General features: G+C 40.2%; 1 protein-coding gene across 1 annotated transcript in view; it reads left to right on the top strand.

The window, feature by feature from the left end:
* LOC126416934 (hemicentin-2) overlaps window positions 1-24,399 on the top strand; it is a 116,135-nt gene that overhangs the window by 81,633 nt on the left and 10,103 nt on the right. Inside the window, exons 4-12 of the mRNA XM_050084815.1 lie at window positions 9,418-9,757; window positions 12,653-12,839; window positions 13,156-13,532; window positions 14,791-15,083; window positions 15,675-15,993; window positions 16,229-16,487; window positions 16,969-17,380; window positions 19,380-19,554; window positions 20,768-20,967. Coding sequence (XP_049940772.1) covers window positions 9,418-9,757; window positions 12,653-12,839; window positions 13,156-13,532; window positions 14,791-15,083; window positions 15,675-15,993; window positions 16,229-16,487; window positions 16,969-17,380; window positions 19,380-19,554; window positions 20,768-20,967 — 2,562 coding nt within the window. The remainder of the gene's footprint in view (window positions 1-9,417; window positions 9,758-12,652; window positions 12,840-13,155; window positions 13,533-14,790; window positions 15,084-15,674; window positions 15,994-16,228; window positions 16,488-16,968; window positions 17,381-19,379; window positions 19,555-20,767; window positions 20,968-24,399) is intronic.

Genomic DNA, 24,399 nt, shown 5'->3' with positions numbered 1-24,399 from the left:
TGTGTACACCGTGTGACGAAAGGTGGGCACACAGAACATTTAAAAACATCGTGTAAAGGATTTCGAGAGTTTGTCTTTCACATACTGTTTTATGTTTTACGTTATTCTTCTTCACTTATCTGTACCGATTTTTTCGAACGTTTTGTGGACTGTATATTATCCTGTATAGTATAACCAAACGCTCACGTTCCATATCATTCAGCGTCTGTCTCAATTTCTACTCACTTTTAACGACCACTGATATCTCATTAGTGAAGCATGCTGGTTTTCTGTCCATGACACATCGGGACAGTCCTTTACTTCCCTCACTGCGTATTCAATACACAAATATGACTGACGCTTATGAGCAAACCAGCATTCTGTCAGTACTCATTACTCCCGACTGTTTTGCATGGAGAGAACGGGTTTTTCTGTAGTTGGTACGCGTATAGTTGATACGATGGAAAAGATTTTATCCTCTTTCACTTTGCCAAAGACCTTCCCCAAAATACACGATGAAATGTATGAAAATATGGTTCCTCGTATTCCCTAAATCTCCTTTCTATTTTCAGACGTAGTGCTAAAAATGCTTTTCCAAACCCAATCCAATTTCAATTTTCCCTTTAATTTTTTGACAAAGTACTCTTGTGAGTATTTTTGACAGGTGTGATACTAAATTGTGCTTTAATTCTCACTTTTATAATTAGTTTCTTTTGAAAATATAATGAAACTTCCTCAGTGTCACAAATTTAGTTTTGGAACTTTTGTATTGTTGCTCCCATATTTGGCATGATGCCCATAAGAGTTCTGATGGTATTTCGTCTCCCTCAAGAGTTCATACAAACCTTTTGAGATGCACACGTAAGAACTGAATCTCTCCTCTCACCTTTTCGCATTGTATTCTCATTTTCGTTTAACATTTCCTCTCAGCAAGTATACATATTCTCCAAATATTATTTCCATGCTCTCATTTTATGCTTCAGTTATCCAGTTATCGTTTTCGTTTCTAATCTCTGTGCTTCTTGCTTTGCACTCCCTAAAATGGTTATTTATAATTCATAACTGAAGGTTTAAAAAAAATATAGATGATCCTCAGCATGTGATCTCAATGTCTGTCAGGAAGGACACTTCCTGAATTATACAGCTCTTTAGTCGAAGCAAGTAACTATATAAGGAACAGGCATAAAATATAAAATAGTGATTTTAATGTTGGTTCTTATTGTAATCACATTTGCTGTATTTTCTGCCGATTGTCAAGCTACTGTAATTATGTGTTTGTCTTTAACCTTAATCTATAATCTTCCAGATGTATTATGTACCAGGCAGTTATAATTTGAAGCTAATCTAGGAGGTCCAGTGTGGGCTGTAATTATCATACGGTCATGAAACTTGATAGCTATGCTAATGCATTACTGCAGAACCGATTTACACTGAAAAAAAAATTGGTTCCAGTTTTGGCCACTAGGTGCAAACTTGGCGTTGTACAGCATATCGTCGACATCTCCGGTGCTCACATTGAACAAATTGTGTAAGCAGTGGTTAATAATAAACTCAACACTATTCCTTTCTCACTTGTTCGATCTTTTCTGCCCACATTCCGTTCCTAATCCATTACACTGGAAACATTTCTACACGTCATTTTTGTATTCATAGCGCCAGATTTGCACCTGATAGCCAAAAATAAAGTTTTTTCCCAGTGTTAAATCGGTTCTGCATTAACGCTTCAGAGAATCTACCACGTTACGCTGCCCCCCTGTGATCAGTTGCACTTTGATTACAGTCACACGGTATGTAGGTGGCTGATGAATGGTGTCATGCGAAAATAAAACAATAAAAAAAATTTGGTCGGTCGTTGAGAGGGTGTGTTTCGGTTCCCATACCCTGCAATCTAATAATTTACACGTCAGAGCTTATTTTCAACATTCACTATATTTCGTTTGATGCTCCCTCCACAGTGTTACTATTTTCACAAAAAACAACGTAGCGCCAGTGGTCTCTTGGAGCAAGTTGATTATGACGCAACTGTCTCTCGGGGCGAGTACACTGCAGAGTCCGAGGTCACAGTATGTGTAATTGTGAATACAAGAATTGCAGCGGCGCTGTGGTGCCCTGGAGACAAAAGAACGCCTAACTTTGTGCTGTGCGTGTTACTGTTGTCCGCTGGGCGGCCCCACCTTACGGCACTACTGCACGCGGAGTGGGGGCAGAACTTAGACGGTGTTGGGAGTGTAGAACTTAGCAGCGCTCGCCGCCACATGGGCAGCGAGAAGCGCGCGCTCAGGCCAGAACGAATTTGCATATAATTACGGGCGAGGTTGTACCTGCAGAGAGCGGCCGCTGGCCAGCCTCCCTGAGTGGGTGGTAACGTTATAGTCACAGGGACAACTTTCTTGCCCACTGGCGGCTGGTGCTTAAAGGCCACAGGCAGAATCGCCCGAAACGATACACATAGTACGAGGGTGGTTTGAAAAGTTCTCGGAATCAGCACTAGAGGTCAGCACTAGCGCAACGAGTTGTTCATGTGATATTCATTGGACTGTTGACCAGTGGGGGATCCATGATTTTGTTTCGGGAGGGGCTTGATCCAGCTGAGCGTAGGCTTTCTAAAGGTATTAATATTCTAATAATTTTATTTTGCTCATTTAACTCATAGCTAGTCTCCTCGGATAACGCTTTGCTAATTCTTCAATTAATACCAACGCGAATTCTTTACAGACGAATGGAAAAACTGATAGAAGCCGACCTCGGGGAAGATCAGTTTGGATTCTGTAGAAGTGTTGGAACATGTGAGGCAATACTGACCCTACGACTTATCTTAGAAGAAAGATTAAGGAAAGGCAAACCTACGTTTCTAGCATTTGTAGACTTAGAGAAAGCTTTTGACAATGTTGATTGGAATACTCTCTTTCAAATTCTAAAGGTGGCAGGGGTAAAATATAGGGAGCGAAAGGCTATTTACAATTAGTGCAGAAACCAGATGCCAGTTATAAGAGTCGAGGGGTATGAATGGGAGGCAGTAGTTGGGAAGGGAGTGAGACAGGGCTGTAGCCTATCCCCGATGTTGTTCAATCTGTATATTGAGCAAGCAGTAAAGGAAACAAAAGAAAAATTCGGAGTAGGTATTAGAATCCATGGAGAAGAAATAAAAACTTTGAGGTTCGCCGATTACATTGTCATTCTGTCAGAGACAGCAAAGGACTTGGAAGAGCAGTTGACCGGAATGGACAGTGTCTTGAAAGGAGGGTATAAGATGAACATCAACAAAAGCAAAACGAGGATAATGGAATGTAGTCGAATTAAGTCGGGTGATGCTGAGGGAATTAGATTAGGAAGTGAGACACTTAAAGTAGTAAAGGAGTTTTGCTATTTGGGGAGCAAAATAACTGATGATGGTCGAAGTAGAGAGGATATAAAATGTAGACTGGCAATGGCAAGGAAAGCTTTTCCGAAGAAGAAAAATTTGTTAACATCGAATATAGATTTAAATGTCAGGAAGCCGTTTCTGAAAGTATTTGTATGGAGTATAGCCATGTATGGAAGTGAAACGTGGACGATAAATAGTTTAGGCAAGAAGCTTTCGAAGTGTGGTGCTACAGAATAATGCTGAAGATTAGATGGGGAGGTCACATAACTAATGAGGAGGTATTGAATAGAATTGGGGAGGAGTTTGTGGCACAACTTGACTAAAAGAAGGGATCGGTTGGTAGGACATGTTCTGAGACATCGAGGGATCACCAATTTAGTATTGGAGGGCAGCGTGGAGGGTAAAAATCGAAGGGGCAGACCAATAGATGAGTACACTAAGCAGATTCAGAAGGATGTAGGCTGCAGTAAGTACTGAGAGATGAAGAAGCTTGCACAGGATAGAGTAGCATGGAGAGCTGCATCAAACCAGTCTCAGGACTGAAGACCACAACAACAATAACAGTTCTTCAATGGCTTCGACAGGTTGTAAGCAGGCTCGACCCAACTGCTAGACATCCACAAAATACCGCTTTATTACATGTTTTATAGCTGCACTACATTTTGTTCTACGTATTTTAAGTTTTCTGGTAATATTACTGTCTGTAAATTAACTCATGCACAAATCATTTGAGTGATGACATGACATGATCGGCCAATGGTGGAAACAAATAACGCAATGGAACCCTCAGCCTGATTCACTTCTGAATACTCTTTCACGGTTTTGAAAGGTATTTTTGTTTATTGACAATGGTGCTGCCGCTACCCTGTGTCTTTTTTACGTCACTCTGGCTTATTATTGCGCAGAACACGCTAACAAAATATTACGGCAAAATTTACAGTATGCTCTTGTGTCATCGCCTTGAATGCTTTCTAGCCAGCCTGCAAATTAATTTATTTACGCACAAAATTTCTGGGTGTGGTTCAAATGGCTCTGAGCACTATGGGACTCAACATCTGAGGTCATCAGTCCCCTAGAACTTAGAACTACTTAAACGTAATTAACCTAAGGACATCACAAACATCCATGCGCGAGGGAGGATTGGAACCTGCGATCGTAGCGGTCGCGCGGTTCCAGACTGAAGCGCCTAGAACCGCTCGGCGACACCGACCGGCTTTCTGGGTATACTGTCCCTTTACTTTACATATGTTTAGCCCTAAAACAACAGCAACTAATTAAAGAAGCACCACATTACTATCGGCACTACAGAGATGCACTGTGCAAGCAATTGCACATTTATTAATACTAGAGCGCATAACGAAACGGGTGCATAACAATACGGCCACAAAACAACACGGAAACGAAAACAAAATAGCTGTTCTGTTGATTGATGTGATATAAGCGAAGTGCTTTTGCAATAAGCATCAAGCACTTTCTGTAGAAATTACAGCAGTATTTCTAATAGCAAATAATTTAGACCATTTTTTCTAGGAAGGCCCCTGTAGCAACCCATTCCACAGAAAAACACACAATATCATCAGAACATGTTGCCTCTGCTGGTAGTATGTTTTACTTCAGCTTGAACTTTATTATTATTTACCATCTTTAATGTCGTTTGTATCATAGATGCGATTCTATTTTTTGCAATAATTTCCTCCCATATTTCCGCGAATCAGTAATCGCGCTCAGATTGCATCCAGACCGAAAACATTCGACCTCTGTTAACGACAATGATGAATAATGCAGACTTCCTGGGTGCCAAACCTGTTTCGTACAGCCGGCTGTTATGTTTTCTGGCACTCCCTTCAGTTCTGTCGGCTTCCTTGAGGCAGAAGAGATGCTGTTGGTGTCAAATCCTCTTAAAAGTGCCCAGAGAGGACGCCTGGGCTAGAAACCCATTAACGCCACTCCCAGGATAGCCCTTGTGCCGCCGTCTGCTTTACAGGGCCGGTGAAATTTTAAAAAGCCCTTCCTTGAGAACGAGCCCAATATAGTCGGCTCTGGCTATACAGAAATGTGGTTCCCTGCAAATTACTAATAGCTTGCCACCTGTGGGGGAACACGACACTCCACGAGACAATTTAGCGCTACGACACCAAAGGACATCAGAGCAACGGCCCATAAATAACTAATGTGCCAAGCATTAGCCTTAATGCGGAAGCGCTATGAAATGCTCCCTTCCCGCCAGCGCGGTAGACTCACGTCAGGCTACGGATATCGGTTCATCTGCTCTTCGCCAAGCGCTGGTGAACACGGGCGCATATCGAATGAGCTATGGTTGTGATGAGCTAGTGCACACATGCATCAAGCTTCTGGTCTTTCAGGCCGAACCTTGCGTGTGCTTTCTGGCTTAACGCTGGGTGGTTTCTTTTTCATAGCAAGTGACATATTGGTCTGTGGACCTTAATAACTTCTGAATTAATTACTGAAGGAATTCTGTTTCGTACTAAAGATTTTCATGACGGTGTGAGTAACGAGAAGGTACCATTTTCAGTAGGAATTAATGTCCAGAAGCGTATCTTTTCAACGCTACATGAACAAACTTAGAAAATAATGTATTCCAGTCTTTTGCATCTGCCGTTTCTAGGTAACCAGGTAAAGTGATAACAACGCTCAAAGCAAAAGAAGGAATGGAACGTACACTATTCATATACGGTATTTTTCTTCGTCTGATGCTCCGCATCCCGTTCCACAAACACAGATGCTAGCTTTGGGTATTGTTACTGTATTAATTTTCAGTTACAAAGCTAATAATTACCAGTCGCAGGGAATTGCCTTCACTCTTTTTCCCGTTCAAAACAGGAAAGCGAAACATTTCTACAGTATAAGCAGTCTCTGGAATAACAACTAAAGCTAATTGCCAGCACTGCGCGCCATCTGTTTACGGAAGAGCGTACTACGTGCTCGCGGTGTCCAACTATACTATACAGTATTCGTGCTTTCCATGAAAATAACATGCTCCTGTGAAAATAACTGCAATACTGTTTTTCAGTATAGTGCCTCAGTGGGAATATCTTCTCTTGAAATGGAGGTAACAATACGAAATAAGAATTTGCTTCTAAACCCCAAATGGCAAAAGAGTTGGTAGTTGATATGTAGCCGTATGGAAATAACCTAAGTTTGAAAAGTCCTCATATCAGTTTTCCAAAGGAGTCATTGACGACATAAAGAACTGTTGTTAGAGCCGGACGTATTTCACGGTCTTCGATAGAGAGTTCTTCAAATGTTATTTGTGCGAGAAAAAGTTGTCATTTAATTTTATAATTGTCGATGGGCTGTTACCTTTATTTATGATTTTTGTGATTTATGTTACAGCATAACGCCTCTCCCCTAGATCGCTTAATTACTCTCATAGTTGTGTTGCTATTTAGGATTGGTAAAATTCACATTTTTTTTTCACCGCAAATGTTATTAAACAGCACATGCTCTGAGATCATGCCGAACTTTCTGTACAATATTCGATGCTAACAGCTGAATAATTTTGCTCCTCAATAAATTTCTTCCTTAGCTTGAGTAAATTCATTTTTTCCGTATTTGGTAACAGTTTTGGTATCTCGAACGTTACGAAGAGGTGGCCATTTGATTTATCTTTTTTTTCTGTCGTACCTATCTCCTTCCTTGCGAACGAATAACAACATTTTCCCAGATCTGGGACAATGCTGCTACGGAGTCGGCATGTTATTTCGGTTTTACCAATGTTCGTAGCGGGCTGCCCTTCACGTTTGAGAAAAAGAAAGGGAGAAGAAAAGGCAAAAAGCATGAGACCATGACCTAATGGAAGGTGAAGAGATGTCGTCAGTCCTCTTCGAAAAACGTTTTAATACGGCCGTTAATATTTCATTCTGTAGATTAATTTAATGATCTTTTTTAAATTTCATTTCGGGGCAACTAAGTGCCACGCCAAGATAATTATTAATTTATCTTTTCCTTCGTCTTTCTCCAAAATAATTTCATTTTTTCAGAATGAGCTCTTTTTCCTCTCATCTGACCGTTGGACTCCAGTTGCTTTTCTGTTTTATCTTTTTCAAAACGTTTGAATTTCTTGGCCTCTAGTCTGAATTTGATTGAGTAAGGTCATCTGTCCTAACTGTATTTTTTCTAAGCCCTTTTTTTGTCTTGGCTCCCCACTCATTTTCTTTGCCTATTTTCGTAAGAATATATGGATCTTCTTTGTTAGTCGTCTTCCTTCATTCTCTGTGCGTGTCCATAGAGCGTACAATTCCATATCTAGTCCAAAAAATTTGTTCTTGATTGGACCTACTGACCCCTTTATGTATCCAGATAAAGGTAGTGTTTTCGAGCATAGAGGATTTCTAGTTTTTTCAGCTGTATTATAATTCCTTAATCTAACATCTTTAGATAAATTTTTTATTTTTCAGATATTTCATTTCCACGCATGCTCTTTCTATTTCCTCAGTTCTGTTTTCAGTTTCTTCTATTTGGCTTTTTAAGTTTATATTTTCGCCCAGATATTTCAGAATGTCTGTTTTTGACATTGCCATACTTGCTTTTTGAAATACATAGTGAGTTACTTTAACTGGTCATTTGTTCTGTTCTTTCAGATGATGTTTGTAGACTTGCCTTTTCATCTGTCTCCTTCAGAAGTTATAGTCTATTCTTTGCGTTCTCTAAGGTTTCATCTATTATTAAAAGCTGGTCTGCGAAGGCTAAACGATTTATTACTTCTCTCCATCTACCCAGGTTTATCTAGACACTATGTCCGCCCCGCCGTTTCAGCACGAAGGAGTAACAAACTATCTCACTATCTCTCTCTCTCTCTCTCTCTCTCTCTCTCTCTCACACACACACAAACTTTTGCATGTATAGTATATATAAGATCAGCTTTTTGTTTGTTTTTATTTGCTTACCGTTCTTTTGCAACTTTTCCAAGCACACACTTAAATCTTAAACATGGCTGCGAAACAGCAACTGTGTAACTTCCTGGCAGATTAAAACTGTGTGCCGGACCGAGACTCGAACTCGGGACCTTTGCCTTTCGCGGGCAAGTGCTCTACCATCTGAGCTACCCAAGCACGACTCACGCCCCCTCCTCACAGCTTTACTTCTGCCACTCGTCTCCTACCTTCCAAACTTTACAGAAGCTCTCCTGCGAACCTTGAGCAACTAGCACTCCTGAAAGGAAGGATATTGCGGAGGCATGGCTTAGCCACAGCCTGGGGGATGTTTCCAGAATGAGATTTTCACTCTGCAGCAGAGTGTGCGCTGATATGAAACTTCCTGACGCATTAAAACTGTGTGCCGGACCGAGAGCACTTGCCCGCGGAAGGCAAAGGTCCCGAGTTCGAGTCTCGGTCCGGCACACAGTTGTAATCAGCCAGGAAGTTTCATATCAGCACACACTCCGCTGCAGAGTGAAAATCTCATTCCGGAAGCAACTGTGTAAATCTGAAGAGGTTCAAAAATCAGCCGACCAGTTGCAAAGGTTTCTTAGCCTTGACCCAGCTTTCGATATTTGTAAAAATATCTGCTTCAGATCTTCAGAGTCACTACTCCTGAAGAAGATTTTTTACAAACAACGAAACCTCGGTTCAAAAATGATTCAAATGGCTCTCAGCACTGTGGGACTTAACTTCTAAGATCATCAGTCCCCTAGAACTTAGGACTAGTTAAACCTAACTAACCGAAGGACATCATACACATCCATGCCCGAGGCAGGATTCGAACCTGTAGCGGTCGCGCGGTTCCAGACTGTAGCTCCTAGAACCGCTCGGCCACCCCGGCCGGCATCGAAACCTAGGTGAAGGGCTAATAAATCTTTGTTTGGCACTGGTTGGCTGATTTTTCAACATCTTGACACAGCTGAATAATAGTGGAGGCAAACAGCCTCCTTGTCTGACTGCTGATACAATTTGGAAGGGACCAGCGATTGTTTCAAGAAGTTTAACTTCATCTATTGTGTTTTGCACGAGTTCGTTTAGTTATTTCCAGATTGGTGGCTGAAGGAGCACCTTCAGGATGACAGTGATTTGAATACCTAAGTGCAGGACTGAGCGAGTGTTGTTACCGGTGTGCAGACTTCCCGCGCGTGGAGGTGGGGCCGGAGAACCCGTACCGCGTGGAGCGCGACGGCACGGCCACGCTGCGGTGCTCGGTGGACGCGCGGCCGCGCGCCACCTCCATCGAGTGGTCGCGCGAGGGCCACGTCATGGCGAGCACCGAGCAGCTGACGGTGTCGCGCGTCACGCTGCAGGACGCGGGCCGCTACACCTGCTCCGCCAGCAACGGGCTCGACCGCCCGGGCCAGGCCGACGTGCTGCTCGAGGTGCTGTACGCGCCCATGGTCTCCATCGACAGCGGCGCCGGAGGTACCGTCAGCCACCGCGAGGTCGAGGAGGGCGAGACCGTCAAGATCAGGTGAGACACCCCCCCCCCCCCCCCCCCCCAAATCCTGCACTCTACTCCGAGGGCTCAGCCATCGAGGGGCAAGGGAGGGCACCACCACACCTCGCCCGCCCTGTCCTCTCCCCTGCCTTGCTCCCTCCACCCACCCAGATCATCCCAAACTCTCAATACCCCCTGCAAACAGACCGACAAATTTGGGACTCGCATTCGGAAGGACGACGGTTCAATCCCGCATCCGCCCATCCTGATTTAGGTTTTCCGTGATTTCCCTAAACCACTCCAGGCAAATTCCGGGATGGTTCCTTTGAAAGGGCACGGCCGACTTCCTTCCATAATCCTATGAGACCGATAACCTCGCTGTTCGGTCTCTTTCCCCAAACAACCAACCAATTTGGATCAAGTCGAACAGACCCCATCTGATCAAAAGAGTCCAGGCACCTACTAGTGGACATTAATAAGGTATGTGCCCATCCTTTGCCGGTGCACTAGGTGACTAAAATCGTGGAATACCTCATAATATCATGACAGACCTCTGTCTGCCCGGCAAACTGCAGCAACTGGACGTGTCAGGGACTCGACAAGTCGTCGGAAGTCCCCGGCAGAAATACTGAACGTGGCTTCCTCCGTAGTGGTCTGTAATTCAGAAAGTGTTGCCAGAGCCCAATACGGTGCATGAACTGGCCTGTCAATTACGTCCAGTAAATCTCCGACAAGATTTGAGTCTGGCGATCTGGGCGACCAAATCGTTCGCTCAAATTGTCCGAGATATTCTTCAAACCGATTTTGGCCTGGTGATATGGCACATTATTGCCCATAAAAACTCCACCGTTGCTTGGCTGCAGTGGTCTCCCAGTAGCTGAACTTAACCACTTCCAATCAATAATCAATTCAAACTTCCTGGCAGATTAAAACTGTGTGCTGGACTGAGACTCGGTCTGGCACACTCCACTGCAGAGTGAAAATCTCATTCTGGAAATATCCTCCAGGTTGTGTCTAAGCCGTGTCTCCGCAATATCCTTTCTTTCAGGAGTGCTAGTTCTGCAAGGTTCACAGGAGAGCTTCTTTAAAGTTTGGAAGGTAGGAGACGAGGTACTGGCAGAAGTAAAGCTGTGAGGTCGGAGTGTGAGTTGCGCTCGGGTAGTTCAGATGGTAGACCACTTGCCCACGAAGGCAAAGGTCCCGAGTTCGAGTCTCGGTCCTGCACACAGTTTTAATCTGCCAGGAAGTTTCATATCAGCGCACACTCCACTGCAGAGTGAAAATCTCATTCTGCAATAACCAGAGGACCCAGTCCATTCCGTGTAAATGCAGCCCACACCATTATGAAGCCACCACCAGCTTGCATTGTGCGTTGTAAACAATTTGAGTCCACGGCTTCTTAGGGTCTGCACCACACCCAGACACTACCACCCACTCTTACCAACTGAAATCATGAGCCCAGGAGAGGCACTGCAGAAGATTTTGTGCTGTTACCGAAGGCACTTGCATCGGTCTTCTACCGTAGCTCAATAATGCCATATTTTGCTGCACTGTCCTAATGAATATGTTCATCATTCGTCCCACATTAATTTCTGTGGCTATTTCACACAGTGTTGCTTTTGTTATTTCTGAAACAGTATTTCCTACGCATCTAGCAGAAAGCCGTCTTCATCCATTTTAAATTGGCAGACGATTTCTTCACAACACTGCTCCCATTTCTGATCTGCATTCAAGTCTTTTGGGACCCACTGAGATGAAACTTCCTGCATTCCCAAAATACCCCCAACAATGGCATGAGCACACCTATGAGAGATTCCAAATGTGGTTTCAATGGGCTCCAACCTTGTTCGACAATCCTGCAAAATTGTGTTGTGAATTGGTGTCATTGTTTCATCTGTGGCAACAGTGACATGCCTTCTGCTCCTTGGCGCATCTTCCACACTCTTCTTCCACATTTGAAGTTGGCGATCTAGTTTTTCAGAGTTGCATAAGACGCAGTGCTGCCCTTAAGTGTATTTCGCATGTCCTCTGCAATTTCCTTGGTCGTCATTCCCTTCAAATGAAGATATACAGATGCATCTGTAATGTATGAGGTGTGGCTGTAAAATAAAGGGACTACTGCTGTAAAGCATTTTATCTCAAAAACATACATATTTTGTGATTGTCACCCTCAATATACCCCTCTCCCCCTGCAATGCTCCATGTGAGTTTTCCATTGATGGAAACAGTGAGCTCCTTAATGGCACATGCTGCTTTTTCTCTTACTGCTTCAACAGACTGAAATCTTGTTCCTTTTAATGTAGATTTGAGCTCGGGGAATAGATAAGTCATATGGTGGTAGATCAGGTGAATAATGTGGGTGGTCTAACACTGAGATGCTGTACTTCACTAGTAACCTCCTAACAGACAATATGGCATGAGCTAGTGCCATGTCTTGGTACAGAACTCATGATTTGTTCTTCCACAATTAGGTCGCTTTTTCTTATTTTCTCATGGAGTTGAGCAAGAACCTCAGTTTAATAATGCTGATTAATAGTTTGATCTTCTGGAACCCATAGAAAATACACAATTCCACGAATATCAGAAAAAACAATCATTTTTGTTGTTCTGAAGTATCTGCAGTAGAATAATGCAAAAATTGAGAACTTTACTTCTGTGCATGTGTTAAAATGTTGAGCTGTACTTGCCAGTGGATAAACTGTAAGCCAGAATAACATAAAACATATGTGCCAGCCATTATGATTTTCCTGAGTTTGAAAAGTTATTGAAAAAGTACTAATTCATTTTGTGCTTGATAAAGATGATTATAAATTCAACTTATTCATTTAATATAAGTGATTTGTGGACTGCATTTTGTATGTTTGTCACTGAATTGTTTAGTCTGATTCTGGAAATGAGTAACTAGAAATTTATATTTGTACCTTCCAGATGTAATGTCTCAAGCAATCCAGCCCCCGTCACAGTTGAGTGGGTACGAGAGGGACACCCTGAATTTCGTCAGAATGGTCATACTCTCTTGCTGAGTCGAATAACAGCTGAGGCTGCTGGTACATATACCTGCAGAGCTGTGAATTACCTCAATCCATCAGGACCCCGCAGAGGACGACTTGAGAAGGTATGTTGGATTAATAATCTTCTTATATTGAATACACAACAGATGTGTCACTCTCAACCTGAGGTCTAAGTGACCTCCACCCAAACCTCCCTCCCTTTCTAAGAAGTCATTCTTTTCTCCTTGAAGAAAGGATGCCTAGTTCCATTCTAAAAGCTACAATTAATATCATTAGCTACAAGTGTTTCTGTTGCCAGTGCTAGAAAGTGTGGCTCCTGACAGCAAGTACTGACCAGTTTCTGCCTATTAATAATTTCCTATTGAAATGAATGAGAGTTAGTTAAAAGAGAAACATTCTATCTGATCTTTCAAATTGCAGGTGGGGAATGCGAGCATATCACTCCTGGTGCGGCACCGACCAGGCCAAGCTTCCATCTCTCCAGATCGTCCTGTTGCACAGGAGGGATCAGGTGTGACCCTGACTTGCTCAACAAATCCTCCTGGCTGGCCAGTGCCTCAGTACAGGTGGTGGCGTGACGGTGGCGGTAGTGGCATAGGTGATAGCGGTGGAAATGCAGTTACAGTGCTGGCAACAGGCTCGAAGTACAGCATACCATCGGCACAACTGTTCTCTGAGGGTCGCTATATGTGCCAGGCCACCAACGAAATGGGACCTGGGGAACCAGCATCGGTTACACTTGAGGTTTACCAACCACCAAGATTTCTTGCCAAACTGCAGCCACACATAACAAAAAGGTGAGTGTTCTTAGTTGCTCTTTTTGCAGAATTCTGGTGTGTGTGTGTGTGTGTGTGTGTGTGTGTGTGTGTGTGTGTGTGTGTGTGTGTGTGTGTAATTTTGTTCCACTTATATTTTGGTTACTGAAGCAATGAAAAGTCACTATATTAATTATTCTGTCTCCTTCATATAACTTCTGAAACTGTTGATAGGCTTTAATCTTCTGATCTCTGAATTTATTGTCAGATCAATGTAAAATAAAATAAAACAAAAATTAGCAAATGTGACAGATATATAGTCCTGAATCATTTCTACTACTGCATCAAAATTGCATACAAAAGAACAAATACAGAAGATTGTAATGCAAATAATTTTGTTAAAACAGCTCAAAGAACATCCCCACAGAAAATTCTACAAGAAGAATCTCCCTTCAACACTTACATTTTATTTGATGTAAAGTCTGTCGACATTCTTCAAATAATGTGTTAGTACATTATTAAATTATAATTTTGGCATCCTCCCAGTTTATGCAAATAAGCTTCTTTCAAGTAAAATTTTAAATAAGCCTTTTAACTAATACTTTTTGTTGTCTTTTATATAATTGTTATTGCCGAATTTAGTCATTGCTGCATGTTGTGTATTTACTGCCATTTCTCAGACCTTAATTTTCAGTTTATTTAGATTTTCTTTTGCTGCAGTATCTTTATTTATATGAAAGTAGATCAGTTTTTTTGTGGGTCTGACTATTGTACTCTAGTTAAGACTAGCTCAGACAGTGGAATTCCCAGGTTGGAATTTCAACAATATTGTGAAAAAATAGATTGCTACTCACTGTAAAGATGACACGCTGAGTTGCAAACAGACATACTGGAAAGACTGTCATATATAAGCTTTCAGTCAAGGCCTTCTTCAGAAAGGAAAAATGCACCCACTTTCTCACAAGCAGGCACACTTCACACACACATGATCATTGTCTCCATCCACTCCAGCCAAACTGGCTGTTCTTGGCAGTCTGGCTAGAGTGGACAGAGATAGCGGTGAGTCTGTGAGGTATGTTTGCTTGTGTGAATGTGTGTGTGTGATTTTCTTCTCTGAAGAAGGCTTTGGCTGAAAGCTTATATGTAACAGTATTATAATTGTTCCTGCCTACAACTAAACATGTGATCTTTATGGTGAGTAGCAATCTGTCTTTTTCATAATATTGTTCTAGTTAAGACTACTTACATGTATTTTGTCAGTACTGTACATTGCAGTATGTTGAAAAATTTGTCTGTGCAGGGCTGGCGATGCAGAATTTAGTGCAGTCTGCAATGCACAAGGCAAGCCAAGACCTGTAGTTCGATGGCTGAAAGATGGGAGAGAGCTGACACCTGACTCTAGCCTCCTAGAAGTCTCCACCGATGAAAATGTTGGTCCACGGGGTGTTGTAACTGTGCAAAGTTCATTAAGATTTGTTGGTAGCAAACGACCTGGTGGAAATACTTTGATCCCTTCTGATCGTGGTGTCTACTCCTGTGTGTTTGAAAATGAAGTAAAGCGTGCTGAATCCAGCATGCATCTTCTCATCGAACGTAAGTTAATAAACTGCATGAAGTAGTGGTATAATTGCTTATTAAGTTAAAATCTGTATTGGCTCAAATGTAAAGTTTAAGGCAAGATTCAAAATTTGTAACTTACATGTGAATGATCACCATGATTTTTATACTGTTATTGAAAAAAGTAAACTTCCATGCATACATTTTTCTAATAAGTCACAATGATAAGTATAGTTTTATCAACATAAGAGGTTACTTTTTGCCTCTGACTTCTTTTTTTTTTTTAATTTTGATTCAACTTAGTGATTGCAGTATTGTCATAACTATCTGGAAGAAAAACCATAATAAACATGCATTTTCTGAATACTACTAACTAGTCTAAAATATGCCCTTGTTGCTAAAGCAATACATTTTTCATGACTTAGGAGCTGGGAGGGCAGTGTTTATCTATATGTGGTAATATATTCTAGAGTGTATATAAATGAACACTAGATTAACTGTATAAATAAACACTAGATTAACATTTCAATTTGCATTCTACTTTTGATTTTACTGTATGTCATGACACTGAAGTACTCCCAGAGTTCTTTCCACATCAGTGACTTCAATATTCATGTCATTCCACAGATGCACCAGTTGTGTTGCACCAGTATGATAAGGTTGCATATGATCCTCAAGAGACTGCAGAAGTGGTATGTCGTGTACAAGCATATCCAAGGCCAGAAATCCAGTGGAGCTATGGCACTAACACTGCAACTCTCCTACCAAGCAGTCACTATGAGATCAACAATACAGCTGAAGGCCGTGACACTTACACCAGTATACTTCGTGTGTCAAAAATACGTAGCTCTGATTATGGAGATTACTACTGCAGAGTGACGAACAGCCTTGGATCCATAAAACCTGCCATTAGATTACAGCCGAAAGGATTACCTGAACACCCAAGGTAAGTTAAACTGAGAGTAATTCTTTGGGTAGGAGGTATGTAAGATGAATTAAAATTTTGATGATTTATCTAAAGCTGGACAACCTTCTTGAGTTTCTTAGTGCGATCTGAGTTGCTGCTTGTAGTCACAATTTAATTTTTGTATTCTCTGTTTCTGTCTTCTGAGTTTTTTTAATGTGTGTGCAACTTGAAATAGATATATGTGTCTAATGATGCATTTTGGTACATTTAATAGATCAGTGGAAGCCACAGAAATTGGACCAAATTATGTAGTAATAGGATGGGAGCCAGGCTTTGATGGAGGTCTTCAACACACAAAGTTCTACGTGTCATACCAAAGATTATCTGGCAATGATGCAGTTTCTAGCAATTGCCATACAACTGGTGTCCCTGTGAGAGCAAGTAACAGTGATGGATGGCAAGAGATGGACTGCCACAAAAATAATCCTTGCAATGTGACTGAACTAGAACAGCACCAGACACACGTTTTCAAAGTAAGTTTGACATTTAATCCTATTTAATCACTTTATTGTTGCCTCTGAACTCAGAAGAAACTAAACTTATAACTGAGGAAAAATTAAAATATGCTGTAATGCAACATTTTCCTTAAGTGATGTAAGACACTAACATATAATATGGTATAACAGAAATAATGTACTGCATATTATCACTTTGAGTCCAGTACTCATATTAACATTATGTGGTCCAACTCTGATTTGCCCATGTACTGGAACATATGAATGTATAACTCCTCTAGTATCCTTCATAATGTCTTGCAGAATGAAGATGTAAGTATTTTCATGTTATTCAAATTGTGTAATGCGGATTATCTGTACAGCATTATTGTCCGTAACATTTAAGCTGAACACTAAGTTGGTATCTACTGTCACATGCTAGGAACACCAAGCATCACAGCATTTATAATTAATTCTTTTGTGTGATTTGGAAGAAATTAACTTAAATTCTCTTTCAAAGGTGCGTGCTGTCAACAGTAAAGGCCACAGCAATTACTCATCAGAAGTGCGTGCAACTACAAAAGTGGATAAACTTGCTCCACCACAGCAAGTGGGATTTGACCCAGAAAGTAGAACTCTGTCAGTCCTGACAGCACCATCATGCTTACGACTGTTGGGCGTGGTAGAAGCCACGACAGGGGGTGTCGATTGGCGACCAGTAGAGCGACTGCCGTTAGCTGGTGGGCAGCTGAGTGAAGTTCGACTTGCATCCCTCGTTTTACCACCTGCTGCAGCAATCACAACACCTGGAGAGGGCCGGCAGTACAACCGGGGAGGAGCAGAGACTTCTTCCACTCCCCGGCCTCGACTGCGTGTCAAGCTCTGTCTTGCTGCAGAACAAGAACACTGTAGTGACTACACTGAAGCTGAGAGTAAGTGAAACCATTACAAAAGTGGAGGCCAATTCTGGCACAAAACTAATATTAACTAAGGATTAGTTAGTTGCACGATACTCCTCGTCTCTTTTGTCTTCGTCTCTCTCATTTTCCTATATTGACAGCCATATTAATAAGAATTTCTGTGAAGTACATATTATTACTGCATTCTTTGGCTAGTGAGGAAAAAAAAAAAAACTACCTCCCTTTCCTTCATTCAGCATCTCAGATGTCATTTTTGTTGTCATATTTTTATTTTCCACTATTTCTTTTGAAACCTGTTGCTTGCATAATTGAAGATTTAGATCAGATGGCTCTTAAAAGTATTGAAGCTACGCTTGGTTAATATTGTCCTGTTTTTTTTTTTTAAGTTTCTGGCTATTATTAGCTTTATTTTCTCCACAGACACTTAAACTATTGTGATTTTGTGAGAAGCAGCCTTGGAAATGTCTTAATCTTTTTACAAACTGAAGTGCTCAAGTTTAGAACCAAATGAGTGCAGCTTTCAGATAAGCTTCCATTTTGAATGTATAAATTATGGAAGAGGTGGTATGATATGATTCGAGAAGCTGTGCTTGTCACATAGATGTGGAAACAGGGAGGACGGCTTAGAGAACAAAGTTTATTGTAGTAATTTGTATACTGAGACACACAATGAAATGATATATCAAGTAGACCTCTGTTTCAAGATTGTGAAGAACAGTATAATACTGTTGCAGAAGCTGTATACACATCTCTCTCTCTCTCTCTCTCTCTCTCTCTCTCTCTCTCTCTCTCTTTCTTTCTCTATGTAGCAAGTGCTCATTCATTTAGCAGAGAGAATTTCACAGCTTGAACGTGTGACAGGCCCCTTCTTTTGAGACATAGTAACCTGAAGAATCCAGGCTCTAGTTTTTCTATAGTTCCTTGATCAGGAAAGTTTCAGTCTTGCACCCTTAGCAAAGAAACATTACTGCTACCTTTTTGATAGTGTAGGAGTTCTGTATAATGAGTATTGGCAACAAAACAACTACTAATGCCAAATTTTAGTGGCAGACACTGAGGAATTCTAAGAAAGCTACAGAATAATGATAAATTGGATAGTAAAGCTTAAATTAAAACCAGTGCAGCTACTACATACCACAGGCAACACACATTCATTATACTGCTTTTGATTCCTTTGATAAGGGGTTTAGAAGCATTTCACGTGCAGCCTAGATCTTTGTCCTTTTGATTATTATTTGGTTAGGAAGCTGAAGGTACAAATCTGCAGACAATGCTGTGTTCAAGTAGGTGAAAAAAGAACTCTTCATCTAGTGATGTCACAATGAAGGACATGCATTTGGAAAATAAATGAAATATTCAGACTTATTCTTGAATAAATTGAAAAATAGTTTGAACAACAAACAATCCAGGATGAAATAATGACAATATTATGAAAAGGATCGACTGCTGCTCACAATATAGTGGAGGTGCTGAGTCATAGACAGGCCCAACAAAAAGACTACTAAACACATAAGCTTTCAGCCAGAAGGCCTTCATCTGAAATAGATAATATACACACTCACACATTCATGTGAACACAGCTCACACAAACATGACCACTATCTCTGGCTGCTGAGGCCCGTCTGGCTGAGGCAGCCAGGGACAGTGGTCGTGTGTGTGTGTGTGTGTGTGTGTGTGTGTGTGTGTGTGTGTGTGTGTGTGTGTGTTTTGCCTATTTCAGAAGAAGACCTTGTGGCTGAAAGCTTATGTGTTTAATAGTCTTTTTGTTGTACCTGTCTGTGACACAACATACCTGTTATATGATGAGTAGCTATCCTTTTCATAATATTGAAAAATAAGTTGGTATTTATGTCATGTTTAGTGAATTTTCCTCCTGCTAATATTATTATTTAGTTCAATCTTTATGAATTTATGTGTTACTTTCCTCTTTCATGATTGTATTATAGCTGTGTCTTCTTTCAATGTCCATTATGAATTGCATAACTTATTTATTTTCATTTCTTCTTTGCAGTTGGGCCATCATACATAAACAAGGCAGGAGCAATTGCAACACCTACTCTTATTGCAATCATCGTGTCATGCATTGTATTTGTGCTTTTTGTTGGCCTCGTGTTCATCTTCTGCCGTTGCAAAAAGAATCAGAATAAGAAAACAAAATCAAAAGATTACGAGATGGAGTCATCAACGTAAGTATAATTAATCTTCAATTTAATAACAAACAGTAATTCTAATTCTTTTATAGGTCTCAAAACTACATTTCAGTCATAATGTATGGTCATTCAACTGATAATATGTTTTCATGTCAGCATAAAAAACTGAAAAAGGGAAATTCTAACTTTGCTTTAAAGAAGAGAACACTGACAGTAGCATTCATCAGTTCATATGTATTAGTCGTGACAAAGAATTCATGTAATGTGCTTTGATTAGATTATAATAAATCTATGCTGGGGCTGTTGCTGCCATCCAGAGAAGTTTTTCTGGCTGGCTTGATTATTGACATCTTAATTTCATATCAGACGTTGAAGGATCAGGACAATTACAGACGGTGGTGTAAAGACCACTCTACAGAAGTAACTAGAGATTAAAAATTACTTTACACTGTACAGCAAAAGAAAATTCATCATTCATTATTTATTATGAAATCTTGGCTACATACTTTAATACAAATACATTACATCATGCAGTGGAGTGATTCCAAGAGCTCCAATTTTTTTAAATGCAGGAAATCAGTGGCCGAGAATGATGTTTCAGTGAATCACTATTTTGGTCAGCAACAATATTTGCATTGAACAGTTTTAACTTTTCCAGTATTAAGATATCTGATAGTATTCTCTGAAGTCAGTAAAGTTACTGAGTATGAGTATAAAACTGCAGATGATAACAGAAGTTAGGTAGTATAAGGAAAGAAACTGTGGTGTCTATATAAATTAAAATTAATCGGTTTCTGTAGTGAACAATGTGAGTAAATTAGCATTAATTGTAACTGGTTGTTAGTGCACTTTACAGAAGTAAGCTTCCTCGGCCGGTGATGTCTCCCCCCCCCCCCCTCCCCCCCCCTGCCCACACACACACACACACACACACACACACACACACACACACATTTTAAAGGCAATATCATTGTTAGTTGCATGTAAATGAAAATTCACCCTTCCTCTTCTTTCCTTCAGCTATATGACATTGTCATTTTATTGCAGTTATATTTTTGCGTAATTATATTATGTTCATTGGTCTATCAAAGATATCAGTAAAATACAATGTCAAGCAAGAATACAATTCAGTCACAAACAGTGTAATTCTGATTATCAACTGAATAGAAAATTAGAAACATTTAAATGTTTTTATGTACTTACTAGTATAATAGAGACAGCATCTGAAACACAGAATAATTTTTTCCAGTGTTCGGCCTAGCCTTGTAGCCCAGCAGCCGCCTCCTCCATACTACCCTCCTTCTGGTATGGAGAATAAGGCTCTGGAGCATTCTCTTGATCTGGCTCTGGATGACCCCTCAAAGAATCCTGTTTATGCATCACAAAATGGCTATGGTTACCATGGAGGGCAGCCAACACAGCAGGCCCACAACATAAATGGTGCTGAATGTGAGTAAACTTGTCAGTAAATATTATGTAGTAACCATTATCAGAGCATCTGTGTATGTCACCCAAACCATTAACTGCACATGCATGTTTGTGTTGGTAAATTATATTTGCTTTTTTGTTGTTGTAATAAAACACATTGCCGTCTGAAATAGTGGTTGCTGAAGTAGTTATCCTCTTTGAATTTAAAAATGGACTACGAGCAGTATGGATGAGAAGAAAATGTAAGCTTTTGAGGGGTGCTGCTTTAGAGAATGCTGTAGATTAAATGGGTAGATCAGTTCACTAACATAGGGATTCTGAATTGAACTAGGGATAAAAAAAAAAGCAGTGTGGCACAGCTCGACTTAAAGAAGGGTTTGGTTGATAGGACACATCCTGAGGCATCAAGAAATAGATAATTTGGTTATGAAGGGGGTAGAAATTGTGGAGATAGACCAAGAAAGAATATGAATTCAGCAGCCAGTCACAATCCCATTGGTTTTTTATAATTCCTGCATAGTCAGATTTCAGCGATATCCATTTTCAGTGCATTTGAGTGAGATAACTTCCAGAATACATATCACTATATGAGTTTACCAACAAAAGTTGTATGGTGACATGTACTGCTGGGAGTTTGTTGATTATAACTCATTCAAATGCACTGAAGATGAAATCTGGATTTGCAAGAATAATAAAAAACCAATGGGATTGTGACTGATTGCTGTGTTCCTTTCCTTCCTGATAATAATACTAGCTCAGTGCCTGCTACTTCACTCGTATAGACTGTATGGTTTGTCCGTTTTTTTTTTTTTTTTTTTCTTTTTCTTTAATTCTTGTGTTGTTCACAAACTGCAACACCTTCTAAACTTTTCATGCTAATTACGGCCATAGAAGAATGGTTTTTCCAAATGTACTTCTGATCAAAAAGTGATTCTGCTAGCTGAAGTCTGAGATTATGTTATTAATGCCTTTTCTGTTCTTGTGGAGCTGTTTCTGTAGAAACTTCACTGCCTAATACATTTTTCTTTATACCTAACTGAGAAGAGAAATGCCAGTTTTCATATATTTAGCTTTAAAAAGTTTTTAATATACTGGTAATGAAATATTATCATCCCCTTAGGGGTTGCATTTCCAAAAACAATGAAACACTTTTTTCCTTCTTCTAACTGAGAACCTAAAAACCAAGTTTCAGAGATTTAACTTCAAAAATGCTTTCACAGTGACATATTGTCACAAAATATTTCACCCTCATAGAGGTTGAATTTCCAAAAACAATGAAATGCAAATGTTTGTATTTCTAACAGAAACCTGACACAAATTTTTATGCATTTAGGTTCAAAAATTCTTGTGTAATGAAATATTTCCATAAAAACTTTCATCCCTTATTTCACTGTAATAGGGGCCGAATTTCCAAAGATTGAAACACGTGTTTTTTGTTTCTAACCCAGAAGCCAAATTCAAATTTTTGTAGATTTAGCTTTTAAAACTACTTTCATAAAGAAATATTTTCATAAAATATTTTATCCCCTATTTCACCCTCTTAGGGGTTGAATTTCTGAAAACACTGTAACACATACTTTTTTTTATTATTAACTGAGAAGTCGGACAACAATTTTCATAGATATAGCTTTAAAAGTATTTTAGTAGTCCTTTAATAATGATTTATTTAAAAAAAAAAAACTTTCACCCCAGTTTTGCAAAAGTGCTCAAACACATATTTCTTTATTTCAGACCGAGAAACCAAATACCATTGTTCGTTAGTCTAGCTTCAAAATTGCTGTTTTTCTAAAATCTTTTCAACTCCCATTGAATATCTTAGGGGTGGAATTTTGAAAAATTACTTCTTAAACAGTGCCTACAGTATAAGATCAACACCATCTCCAAAATTCAAGTTTCTGTCCTTAGTGGTTTGGGCTGGGTAATGATGAGCCAGTGAATGAGGTAGTCAGTCAGGACATTATCTTTTATATACAGAGATGATGCAGTCACCGTGCACAACAGTACCATATGGAGTCAAAGTTTGTGCACAGTAATCATTTTCAAATGAATGTAGATTCCAATAGTTCTGCAGAGATGAAGAGGCTTTCACAGGAAAGACTAGCATGGAGACTGCATCAATTAGTCCTGCAGAATGAATATAACAACAGGATCTCCCTTTCAGTGCTGGGAGAAATAATATATCACCACTATAAAATTAACATTCAGGGAAACCTAAATTTGGACTCTTTTCTCAAGGGGAAAAAACAACAGGAGTGTATATGTTAACTTCTTTGTCTTCTTCTTCTTCTTCTTCTTCACTTCATGGAATAGGCTTAGAGCCTGTTTCATGTCACTGAAACCATTTGTTCCTCAGTTATCCTCTTTCCTATTGGTATATAATTGATTACTTGTTTAACCAAGTTTCCCTTAGTCTGTTGATACACTGATTTCATTTTATGCATCTTTTTTCATTTCTGCAATGTATATTAAGGTTTTTGCTTACAATATTTTTTTCTATTTGGTCTCTGAGGACATGTCCTTTATTTAACTTTCTTACAATTTGTCTGGATGGAGCAAATTTTGAATGTGTCTAGAAAAGGAAAAGGGGAAATGGTGAAACTCTCAATTGTCTTGTAATTAAGTGAAGTGCTGGCATGAAAGAACCCTAACTGTTGCGGACAGTACTGATAGCAACGTCAGAGCTTTCACTGATGATGCAGTTATCTATAATGATGTACAGGGTTATTACAAATGATTGAAGCGATTTCACAGCTCTACAATAACTTTATTATTTGAGATATTTTCACAATGCTTTGCACACACATACAAAAACTCAAAAAGTTTTTTTAGGCATTCACAAATGTTCTATATGTGCCCCTTTAGAGATTCGGCAGACATCAAGCCGATAATCAAGTTCCTCCCACACTCGGCGCAGCATGTCCCCATCAATGAGTTCGAAAGCATCGTTGATGCGAGCTCGCAGTTCTGGCACATTTCTTGGTAGAGGAAGTTTAAACACAGAATCTTTCACATAACCCCACAGAAAGAAATCACATGGGGATAAGTCGGGAGAGCATGGAGGCCATGACATGAATTGCTGATCATGATCTCCACCATGACCGATCCATCGGTTTTCCAATCTCCTGTTTAAGAAATGCCGAACATCATGATGGAAGTGCGGTGGAGCACCATCCTGTTGAAAGATGAAGTCGGCGCTGTCGGTCTCCAGTTACGGCATCAGCCAATTTTCCAGCATGTCCAGATACACGTGTCCTGTAACGTTTTTTTTCGCAGAAGAAAAAGGGGCCGTAAACTTTAAACCGTGAGATTGCACAAAACACGTTAACTTTTGGTGAATCGCGAATTTGCTGCACGAATGAGTGAGGATTCTCTACCGCCCAGATTCGCACATTGTGTCTGTTCACTTCACCATTAAAAAAAATGTTGCTTCATCACTGAAAACAAGTTTCGCAC

This window comes from Schistocerca serialis, chromosome 8 (assembly GCF_023864345.2).
Source record: "Schistocerca serialis cubense isolate TAMUIC-IGC-003099 chromosome 8, iqSchSeri2.2, whole genome shotgun sequence".
Taxonomy (NCBI): domain Eukaryota; kingdom Metazoa; phylum Arthropoda; class Insecta; order Orthoptera; family Acrididae; genus Schistocerca; species Schistocerca serialis.
The sequence above is the reverse complement of the archived record's forward strand: the minus strand, read 5'-3'. Positions and strand labels throughout refer to the sequence as shown.